The 12,286-nt window shown below is 35.8% G+C and overlaps 1 protein-coding gene across 1 annotated transcript; it reads right to left on the bottom strand.

Annotated features, from left to right (window-relative positions):
- Positions 1-236: 236 nt before the first annotated feature.
- Positions 237-11,308, bottom strand: Rab1 (RAS oncogene family member Rab1). The gene is made up of 6 exons (XM_019057758.2): positions 11,111-11,308; positions 8,686-8,758; positions 7,456-7,503; positions 6,786-6,833; positions 4,140-4,367; positions 237-3,512 (listed from the first exon to the last, which is right to left on the bottom strand). The coding sequence occupies exons 1-6, from the start codon at positions 11,122-11,124 to the stop codon at positions 3,315-3,317; spliced, it is 609 nt and encodes a 202-aa protein (XP_018913303.1). The 5' UTR covers positions 11,125-11,308; the 3' UTR covers positions 237-3,314.
- Between the last annotated feature and the right edge of the window lie 978 nt (positions 11,309-12,286).

The following is a 12,286-nucleotide window of genomic DNA, read 5'->3' on the forward strand; positions in this document are numbered from 1 at the left end:
ACTCTGTTAAAACCACAAGTCTTTCAAAGATGGAGTCACGCTTTTTTGCCTTTCTTTCATTTCAAAGAAAAATCCGAGCAAGGACTCGCGAGAGGGGTAAGATATCTAACACGCACGAGTCACAGGCCTTAAGTAAGACCCTCAGACAAATGAACGGAGCTACTAGACAGAAAATTATGTCGCTGACCAAAAACAGGAGACAACTGAAATTGCATTCACTGATGAAGGACACATAATTTAAATTGAAGATTACTATTTTATTTCATACATTCACAACTGTAAATATAGATGCTCTTAAAATGTTGCTGCCACGCTGCTTCATTATAAAGGTTCCTGCTAAGATTGTCAGCTGAAGAGTCTCCTCCTTGAGGCTCTGTACAGCTGTGACTGTACAAAAAAACTATTGGTAAGAACGCACCGCAAAATCTTCCGGCTCCAGTAATTGAACAAAAGATCATTAAATATCTCCTATTTACCCAAGAAGAAGGCTTACTTTTGTGACTATGGTAAATTCTACCAAAGCTTTAGGAGGTTGATTCTCTTAAAACACACCATTCGTTGCTTCCCTGTCGATGGAACGTCACCCCATTCCAAAGTTGCAAGATTGACAACAAATTTAAATTTTTTAAATATTGTGCCTCTGCAATTTATGTCCGAAGTTTTGCTGATTTTTGCTTGCAATCAGAAGAAAAATAAGTGATTTTCAGTTTAGAATTCTCAACAATTCCCTGATAGAAGCACAATGAGCAAAAGGAAACTTGACGGCGATGAAATGTAGTATGTCCTGTTGTCTGGGGAACTGCATTTTACGGTAATACTAGACTGGTAGCAGACACGGCAAAAGCTTCTAGTCAAAGACGTTGAAGACCACAAAAAAAGGCAGAGCTTCGAGGACTTTAATTCGTGTGATATATTTAGAAGATTATCTACTTTAATGATGACAAGTTGCAAAACTATGCAGCTACTAACTCGGAACTATTGGAGATATCTAGCAGGCAAACTCCTTTTGGAGATTCTTGGAATTCATACAAAATGTTGAGAAGAGACTTACACACTGTGTTGATGGTAGGAAGGTGACAGGCAAAGCTCAAGCTGCTCAAAATGTTCATTATGTTTTCTTCGATAGGAATAAAAATTAATAATCCTGAATGAAAATTTATTCACTTATTGAAATATGTAAACTACGATCGCGAATGACTGCGATCAGAGGAGGAGACTACATCAACTTAAATTTAACAGACAAAAAACATGTTACTTCAAAAAAAAAGAAAGAAATAAAGAAGAAAAAAATTGATAACAAAAATATTTCTGGGCACTGGATGAGCACAAAATGCTCACAAACAAGGGAAGAAAAATCAAAAGAATGCTGCCACATATTCAAGTCATCTCAAACGATCCGTGCTATCATTTATGCTAGGAAATATCCATAGCCACTGCAGGTTAGGAAATTTTAAAGAACTTCTAGTCTAAACTGAATTTCAGTCTCATGTTGAAATACATGGGGACAGAAATACACTGATGGGGGTGAAAAAAGCATTCAATCAACAGTTCGACTGTTTCATCATTTTCTCAGTCAATGATTCCATTGACTTCTGAAAAAGAAATGAGAAATTAACGAGAACGATCTTAAAAACTTTCGTGCCTCTGCACTTTTTCACTGGACTGAGCTTTCTCTTTAAATATGATCAATTATTTATGATTATCAATTTCGAGGATGCAAATTATATTACTACAGCATGCAATCTTTGCAAGCTTATGCAATTTTTCTTTAATTGAAAAAGCAAAATTATTTGTTCATTATCCAAATGCATCCAAGAAAAGGCAAGATTATCAGTGCTGGTTATTCACTATTTGCTAACGAAGAAATTTTAGATTAAATTCAGTATTCGAAACTTTCAAGGCAAGTAAAAAAGTAAATGAAAAGGAAAAAATTACTTTTAACAAAAAACAGAAATTTAAAATGATGATATTTCGTCTAGTCCAATAAGATCCCTCAAGTTTATCCAGGATTAAAGAAAAAAAAATTTGGTGGTTATACTAGTTTCCCTCACGGTATCTTAATGGAGAGTCCATGGAGCAAAAATAATGTACGGTTTGGATTAATTCTTCAATATTTTGCTGGTCTTATCAATGCCTGAAATCTTGTCGGTTTACAGTTCACACATTTTTCGAGTGCAACAGCAGAGAGATTGATTCTTGCATTTACATTCAGTACTAAACTGGACACAGCTGATCTTGGTCGCAGTCTTGAAGAGCATAAGCTTATTCGGGATGGACTCTATCTGATACTAAAAATTTTCTTTGAATACCTCCCATATCTGATTTAATTAAAACAAGCATTTAAGAGGCATAGATGGATATTAAATTAAATCATTGATTAAAGTTGACCCCCCCCCCCCCCCCCATATTTGAATCAAGTACAAAAATCCTCTCTGATTTCACAAAACTTTTATAAAAGGTAGAAAAAAGGAAGTGCCATAAAAGTCGGTGACATACTTTGGAATGATATAGATTGATTTGCCTTTAACACTTCATTCGAGGAAAAAACGACTAGTGACAATTCTTAGAGACACCTCTGATGACTTAGGCTGCGAATAATTCGAATACCTAATCAGAGTGTCTGTGTATTCGGCGATAGAAAAATTAAAATATTTCCTGACTTAATTCACTAAATGATCTGCAGGAAGATTTTAAGATGTTAATAATATGAATATTTTTTGCAGAAAAAACATACAACGAAAAATGCTATCTTCTCATATGTCAGAGAAAGTTCCAAAATGTAATCAAGAGAAGGGGAAAAGGAAAATTTCACAAGAGGAAATTATTCAGTCTTTTTGGTGGAACAATCTGATTTTGTTTAGCATTAAAAGGAACTTCCACTTGCCCTATTTCCTCTAAGTTGCTTACATCCACAGACACTCCGATTCTGGATAATGTATTGTGTAAGATTTATATATCTGTTCCATACTTGCAACAAACTTACGATAAAAATAGATTCTCCCCTCCCACCCCCCACTAAAAATGAAACTGTGAAAGCAATTATCTAAATATTTTTTTCATTTATTTTTTTTGTTTTTATACTAATTTATAAAGAGGGCTCCCTGACAATCCACTTTGTTTTGGTTTGATACATTTGAATTCATTGTTTGAGATATTTCACTGAAGGCTAGTGACTTAGTTTTTCTCAATTCAGGATGAAATTAGAGCCAGATAAAATATATAGTATAAAATTACAACAGGATATTATACAAGTGGTAATAGATAACAATACGAAATTTCAAATGAATGAGAGCCAAAGTGAGCGCTAAAAGTATTCAGCAACATCCGCTCTTGGTTGATTCAACAGGTCGGCCGGGGTCTATTCTTGTGTTACTAGTAGTGTCGGCGCTTGCACTAGGCGGACCAACGCGGTTTTTGATTTCTGAAGCCATTGTGATGAATGCCTGCTCCACATTGGTAGCGTTCTTTGCTGACGTTTCTAAGAATGGAATTCCCAATGTGTTTGCGTACTCCTGGGAACAACCAAAGAAAGAAATTAAAAATCTATCTTTGTTCAACAAGCGTTGTAATTACTATATTGTGTACCTACAGTTTCTGGCTGGAAAACGACATTAAGAAATAAAGGGAAGCAAAAACACATCTTCCCTTGGGTCCTACAAGTGAGGAATTTTTTTAAAGAGAGGTTTGAAACATAACTACTTAGCTTAATGAATTCTTTATCTTGTGGCACTCAAATTGTAAATTGCAGGATCCAGAATATTATGAATCACAGACGCTTCATGGCATAAAAATCAGCCAGCACTTGCCCCTGTACTCTTTTTATGTGATCAGACGTTTTTTCTTTTCACTTGGGTGATAATTCACTGGAGTGTTAAAGGCACTTCTAAAAGTTCCACCGAATTAAGCTACGACAAGAATGGGCATTGAATCTGTAATAGAAGAGCAATTAGAGGTGCAGAAACTTCTAAGCTGTGCGACCATAGATTGTGTGCAAAATTGAGAAGCCAGCGAAAAAGGGAAGACCAGCTCACGTCAGCGGAAAAACGAAAACACTGTTCCTTTCAAGAGAACTAATTGATAGTTACTATTGCACCTGAATATGGAAGTAAAATAGATTTAGTCATGAGGAATTTAAATACCTTGGCAGTTTCATAGTCGACAACTTTCTTGGTTGTAAGGTCACATTTGTTCCCGACGAGTAATTTGTTGACATTTTCACAGGCATAACGATCAATTTCTTCTAGCCATTGCTTTAAATTATTGAATGATTCAGCATCTGAGCAGTCATATACAACAATGATTCCATGAGCGCCTCGATAATAACTTGATGTAATTGTGCGGAATCGTTCTTGACCAGCTGTATCCCACTGAAAAATTAAAACAAACATTTATCTCAGGGCTGTAGCTCTTGGTGCGTTACCTTTGGGTGACTACCAAGTGTTTTACAAGACTTAAAATACAATACTGATATCGAAACTGCACTCGAATGCGATATTTTCTCTCTAAAAAAACCACGCCTTTATTACGATGAATTTCTTTGTTAAAATTGGTGAGTGCTTTAGTCTCCTGACAATAGAATTGCGATCTCAAAATTCGAGAAAAATGATGAGTAGCTAAAGAAATGGAACCAATTGATGCGATTTATCGTATGCCGTTCTGACACAAAATATGGCGTCCATCGAATCATCTTAAGCATTCTGATACATATTTCCTCTTCAAAATTTCACCTAGAAGACGATTCCTACAAAGAAAATTACTGAATTTCACTCCTAAGAGAGTTCATAAATTACATAACCCTCTTTTAAGGCATTTTAACCCCCCCCCCCCCTTTGACAGTTTTGCAACATAGGTCTCTATCCTTTAACTGGTAAAACCAAAATGGCGTAATGCCCTCCTCGACCCCCCTCTTCCTAGAATGTTACATGATTTAGGAACACTCTATGTAAATGCATTTATTTAGCACTGGTTTAAAAACATTTGAAATTTCCGCTTACAAAAAAATCATAGTATTCACAAATATCATGCAATGCAACAGTTTTCCTTCTTTGCCATGACATCACCGATGTTTAAACAACATATAAAAGCTGAACCAAAGTGCCAAGACTGAGGTTGCCATATTTTTGTACCGCTGTGAATGTTGCGGTAGCATTCAGTGTGCAATTTATCTACAGTAGTTGATCGTTTTTTTTAAATCAGCAGGAAATATGGATTTAAGCAATGAAAAATATTAATACCTAACGAAGGAGTTACTTTTGATAATTTTTGCTGCACATATTTTGTTTTACATGAATTTGGATGAGAAAACACACATCTACATGCTTACATTTGTACCTTGCCTAGTGGTTAAGTGATCTTCCATCTGCTAAAAATTTTTGCTGTTTGAGGGGGACAGACCACTTGGATACATTTTTTTAATATAGGATTGAAGGAATTGAATATCTGGTGATATTTATATTTTGTAAATTTAGGACCAGCTATGTTTACAAGGTGCCTGAACAGTAATTACAAGAGGTCAGTGACTTCCTTTTCCAATACAGTAGGTTCAGTTTTACTCATGTTTCCTTGGAGCAGTTGAAAACATACGTAAACTAGGCTCACAATTTCTGCTTTAATAGTTGTTGCTGTAATATAAGGAGAAATTCACGCACAAATGCAAAAATTTGGGGGGATCTTTAAAGTCCATTTAACGGTACGCTAGAAATCACTGAATAAATTTGTAATCGCAGAAAAATTACTAGCAGAAGAGTATGCTGTAGAATGTTGTGGATTGACATTAATTAGCAGTTCAGCAGATCTTCAATGTTTCAATTTGCTTTTCCTTACATCCGTAGCATAAAGGAATGCCCTTGGAAAATATCTCTCAAAAGACATAATCGCATACTGGCAGGGAAATAGCAAAAACGTGTACCTCGGTTTGCGACGCAGCAGACTTCCAGTCATAAATGATCTTTTAGACGGAAAAATACTAGACTTCATGTCTTGGAATCTTTCCTGATTTTCCCTCACTATGTGAAAAATATTCTGCAAAAATTTTGAGCAATTGTGTTGTTTTCTCTTTTGATAAAATAAATCAGGAGCGGATATTTTAAAATACTGAAAAAGAGATACACTGTAGATTTTTGCAGTCTCACCATCTATATAAAATCTGTCGTCTATCGATAGTAGAATAAAATCACCAAAAGACAAGAGTATAAAGTAGACCTAATCAGCATCTGTTCATTCAAGTCAACGTTTCAAACAGAGACTCGGTGATAGTTGGAGGTAGGTGCCACATTGCCCTATATTGCTTTTCTTGCGTCTTTTTCATACCTTTTTTTTTTTTTTTTTTTTTTTTCTACTACTTCAAATACCACACAAGTGGTAATCCTTGCGCTTCCAGTTAGAGCCCCTCCCCCCTCCGTCCCTACCATGTACCAGCCCAAGGCAACCGTTGTTTGAGACCATCAAACTCGGGTCGCCTAGCCGGGAATCGAGCCCGGGACCTCCTGATTGTAGAGCCAGCGCTACAACCACTACACCACAGGAGGCCGACAAACCTTCCAAATTCCAAATTCCATACCTTCCAAATTGAATTAAATCGATTGAGCAACTGTATTCCTTCTTCAAAACATCTTTCGACACCCAAAATAAAACGAGCTTTATTCCTCTACTGAAAATCAGTTTTTAAAAATTCTAAAGAGCTCATGATTTTTGTACCGCTATGAATGTGTCATAACCATTAATTGCCAATTTTGTAGCCAAAAAAAAGATACTTTCAATTTCAGAAAATAAGGAGAATAACTTACAATTTGCAGCTTGATAGTTTTTCCATCTAGGTCAATAGTCCTGATTTTCTGAAAATAGAAGTAAAAGAAAAAATTATAGACCATCAACTCTCTGAAGCATTGAAACAAATATCAGTCACCCCATGAATGCCAAATGGTTTTTTAAACATTCAGTCTCAAATTAGTTTACATTACAATAATGTATCCCAAACCAATGACACATCAGAAAATAAATTCAAGCAGATACAATTGGCTTGATCCCATTGAAGAGAGATTGCGGTCACACAAGTTAAAGCAAATAATCTGAGCGAAGAGAAAATATTAGAGAAAATTTTATATTAAAAATAGACAAACACTGTTTTTGCTCAACTGTGTTTTCAAGACACTAGATCTTTATCTCTGTGCGCTATGACGAGTGCACTTTACCCTTTTCATCACTAATTTCCTGCCTTTTACAGGTTTTCTAGGACATATAAAGAACTTGTCACCCACTATCACTTCAGATGAATGAAAAATAAAAATTCGGATAAAAGTTCCAGAATTTTTGCAGTCTTCACATTTTTCCAAACAACCAAATTGCAGCAAAACAGTCCTGTAGTGGAGCAAACCTGCAGCCCTGTGGCCGTTGCTAAATTATGGAATTAAATCATAAAAAAAAACATGATAGGAAGATAAAATATTGGATACTTACAAAGTCAACACCGATGGTACTGATGTAACTTTCCGTGTATGTATCATCCTAGAGAAAAAGAGAAAAACAATTAAAAGTGAAGAAAAAGTTTAAAAAGTTACTCCTCATTCATTATGTAGAAATTGGTATTGCTCGCCAACATTAACTTTTGACTCACCCGTTTCAATAGAGATAGCTAGAGCAAAGTCACTGAAGTATTTTGTATTTTCCTGCAGTGGCTGTATTAAGTTTTTTGCTCTTTTTACAGAGAAAAATAATGAGTGAAGAATGGCAGCTCTTCAAGTAGGAAAAAAGAATTCAAGTCAGAGCCGTTGATGGAAAGACCCAAAAATGCACATGCTTGAAGTTTTTGACCACATTCAGGAAAAATTCCATGAACAAAATGATCAAAATTCCTTGACTTCTTATAATGACAAAGCACGCATAGAACTGATGATGAAAAATAGTGTACATTCATTGGAGAATACACTAAAACTTAAGGGATTAATTTAACTATGAATGACAGAAACGTCCACTTTTTTTTTTGTAAGGTGTTAATCATTCAATTGACTAAAACAGCAATGCCTTAAGGGAAATGATTCCTCTATTCACTATTTAGTACATGACTTAGAGCACTGTACTCAAAACCAGACCGAGATTCAGTTTGATTGTGCAGACAGCCCTGGTTTTTTTTTTCAAGATTTCAAGTTTTAAGATTTTCAAATTTCCAGTCTTATTCTCTTGAAGAGACCGACAGGCAAGTGCCTACTTTCATTCAAAATTACGTTAGCTGAGAGGTCTCTACTACACCTGGTGGATTTATCATAGTAAAATATTTTGTGATAGGTGAAAAGCTGGGTAGAGTATAAGGAAGAGAAAAAACCTAAGGAGAGAGCGAGGTTGCCAAAGTGTGCAATTCATTGTGGATATTTTATTTGAGTTTTAATGGAGGAAAGTGCTAATTGCTTAGCACTATCTGGCAACAATGGGAGAGAGAAAACAAATATTATAGATTCAATTTGCGTCTTTCTTCTTAGACCTAGAAACAGACTTGTCACATGGATCAGCAGGACCTCTTGTGAACTAGTTGAGGGGTCATGTGCGATTTTCTTTTTGGTCATTTTCTTTCGTGCAAGCTGTTCTCCTTGACATTGCCAGCTGTCACATGAATTTCAATTTATGGCCTCTGCAGTGGAACAAAAGCTTAAGATTTGTAAAATGGTAGAGATTGAAGTAGTAAAATAAACTTACAGCAAATCTTAGCAGTAAACAGGATTTTCCAACACCTGAGTCTCCGATCAGAAGCAGTTTGAAAAGATAATCACTGAAAAAAAAACAGAGAAAGGATTTGTCAGAAAAAAATGAAGAGATTACTCTCACAAGAGAACTAGACAACGCTTTAATAGGAAGCATAAAAATTACAATATAGCGGGAGCTACATACATATGATGTCTAAAAAGTCTTGTCGTCTCTTATGTGAGCCAGCATATAAAGCCAGCAAATTGTGGGTTGTACAAGCTAAAAGATCATTTCACTGCTTTCAAATGCGATATTGTTGAGCTCATTTGGTCATCAATTCACTTGATCATGCCGTGAAAGGAGTACAGACACGTTTTTTAAGTGAGAAAAAACAAAGCTAACTGCTATTTAGTACCACCGAAGCTAACTGTTGACAACCAATGTCATTGTCACAAGTTACAAACTTTTCAAACACACATCCTGAGAAATGGTGGAAATTACACATTCTTTGATGATGCACCATAGTAATGCGCATCCATATGCGTAGAACTTTACACGAGAGTTTGTACTTCCCGAGGATTACATGAGCATACTGCTAGAAAATCCCTGTGACTTAGCTTTTTGACCAATTACACTCAACTAAGTTGCGTAAGAAGGCTAAAGAAAAGTCCTTGAAGTTTGTTTAACTCCTATTTTGCCCGCTTATCTGTTTACTCTTACAAGAATCAATGAAAAGGTTTTGGGAACTTGTTTGGTCTAATATTTGTTGAGTTACAGCAATTTTAAGGCAATAAGCGCATGTTCATGTAACCTCTCGGAGAATGTGGAACCTTTTTTTGAAGAAGGAAAGAAATAACTGAAAATTTAAATTGTGATTCTCAATGATGAGCTTTGGTGTAATTAAGTGCCACTTAGCTTTGATTTTCCGCTCTAAAAAAAGGTGTAAAATTTTCCCGAGCATAACATGAACACATCGCCACGCCTCCTTGAATGTTTAACCAAATGAGCTCAACAAAGTCGTGTTGAAAAGCTAAGGTAATGATCTTTAACTTGTACAACACACCGCTCTGGCTTTATTTGCTTGCTCTACAGTGAGTTGATGACAAAACTTTTGTAACACCCTATGGGGATACTAATAACTTAGAAGCACCGTATAAAATTACTTCAGATGATTCTTTCATGCACTTCTCTCGAATGGTCATTAAAATATTTCAAGTCAGAAACATGAAAAGCATTGAGGAAAAAACCACAGAGGAGGATTATCCTAATTCTGTATCAACGGTGGTAGAGCTATTCCGTTCATATGTTAAAACATACCATTGTTAGTTATACGGTCCAGAGTAAGTACAGTCCATGGTAAAGAAAAGTTAATTTTCTGAAAGTTTTTGAGATGCTACTTATGCAATAAGATTATTCTACGGCACTACCACAGGCAGAACTTCATTGTCCGACTCTTCTCAAGATTCAATAGTGAAACTAACCTGCCCGCTGATAATAATAAGTGATATCAGCAATGACTGACCACATTTTCGAAGGATCAGAAACAAAATGATATGCCTCACAAGTTCCATTCCTGACACAATTAAGTAATAGGTTCTATTTTGTCATTCCCCAGATAACAGTAAAATGCACACGCACACCTCTCTTATTTGAGATGATAGGGTAAGGTGTTGAAAAAATCATCAAAGTATTTTCCTAGAAATTTGAATTTTCGACAAAAGTTTTGCAAGTAAAGGAGCCTTATCAACAGAGGAAGCAAGTACGAGTCATCCGTTTAGAAACCATGATATGTATACATGAGAATAATGTACTTCTCATCAAAGATTGGCTCTGGAAATATGATTTTGTTGGATGCCCAGTCACAGATTACCGATGAAATTGTTACATAAATGACAGAGGAAAATCAGCTACTACTCCACAAAGATGCAACTGTAACTTGGGTAAGGTAAAAGACAAAAGCTTTTGAGTCAGCGACAGCCAAAGATCAGACTGGACTTGTTTTCTGTTTCCATTGTAGAAAAACCTACTTTCTTCAGGTATAATCATAGGCTGATCAAAGTCCTCTCAGAGGTAACATTCATACTTAAAGGCGTTTTCAGCCCTCAACACATAATTCTGGGGGTGGAAAATAACTCCTCAGTAGATGAAAAAGTGACTTTCTCATCAACAGCAACAGAGCCCTGATAATGATATAATTGAGTCATAAGGTGAATTGAAATCATTGCTCAGGGAAAGAGTGGGTGAAGGAAGTTATGCCATTGACTTTGTGGGAAAGTGGGATTTGATTAGAACAGGTCAAAAAGAGGAAAACTCTATGTTCTGAACGAGGAAACTGAGAATCAATCTACGGTCGGAATGACGGAATTGAGCAACTTGAAGAGAGCCCACGTAAACATGAACAAAGACGGAAGCAAAATAGAAGGGTTACAATACTTACTATTCAGGATGCATTTTGGCTGGAAAATGAAAACGAAATTGTGAGTAGAAAAAAACTTAAAGCGATCACAGAGAAGAGAGAACGGCACGAATTCACGACGATTTGACTTTGATGGAATGACTAATCCACCAATTTATCTAAATACGCACTCTTGTGACCAGTGACCACCGACTCATGAAATATCCTGTCTGACACTTCAATATGGCCACGGTTCACAGAACAAACCTCAACCAGAGGCGGAACCGAGGCGGGCGGATTGGAGGAACTCAATATGGCGAATTCTTCAACTTTGAGCGGGAACTTTTGAAAATTGGTGTCTCCTTGATTTCCGCGGAAAAAACTTCCTAATGATAACCCGGGATTTCTTCTCCCAAGATTCTCAAAGGCAGAACAATATTTTCCTCCTAAGTTTGAGAACAAAATCAACTTTCCCATCTTCTGTATGCCTCTACAATCTCAAGGCAACTATAAGACCAATAATTTTTAAATTGATTATTTAATACGTAATGCGTTGCCTCCTTTGTCTTGTATCATCCCATGGACAAAAACAGGCTTCAAATATTCCACTCACAGGATGGGTTCTGACCTCTCGATCAATTTCTTCTTTCTTTTGAATATTAAATATTATTGATCGATTCATGATACTATAAGTCAAATTTTAAAATTCCATATTGTCTTAGGAATCAAGAATGAAGTGGAACTCATTAAAGTACTTTTATTAGCTTACGTTCCTGATTACTAAAATCCAATTTTTACACACATTCATTTTTAGGAAAAATTGGACATGCTGAAGTTGGATTTTGTCTGCATTATTTCCCCTTCAACTTTATATAAGATCACACAGGTCAGATTTCAAAGCACCAGCAATGGTGTGCTTCTAATTGTAAGTGTATCAGTTTACTGTGCTGCAGATTTTCGGTTTCATATTACGTTTCAAAAAAGATTTAATCATCGTTTTCACGAACAATTACATGTACTTTTCTTTGATCTGATTCTCTAAAAATTTGTTTTTTGAAAACAATTTCTTACAGTATACTTCTAAGAAATGGAAAACAATTGGAAATTACAATTTCAATCAAGAATGTTGAAGAATTCAATGTTCAAGAATTGAAGAATTCAATTCCCCAATCAAGATGTGCAGTTTTATACTTTTGCTGTAACATCATCATTGTGATG

Source organism: Bemisia tabaci, chromosome 6, assembly GCF_918797505.1.
Source record: "Bemisia tabaci chromosome 6, PGI_BMITA_v3".
Taxonomy (NCBI): Eukaryota; Metazoa; Arthropoda; class Insecta; order Hemiptera; family Aleyrodidae; genus Bemisia; species Bemisia tabaci.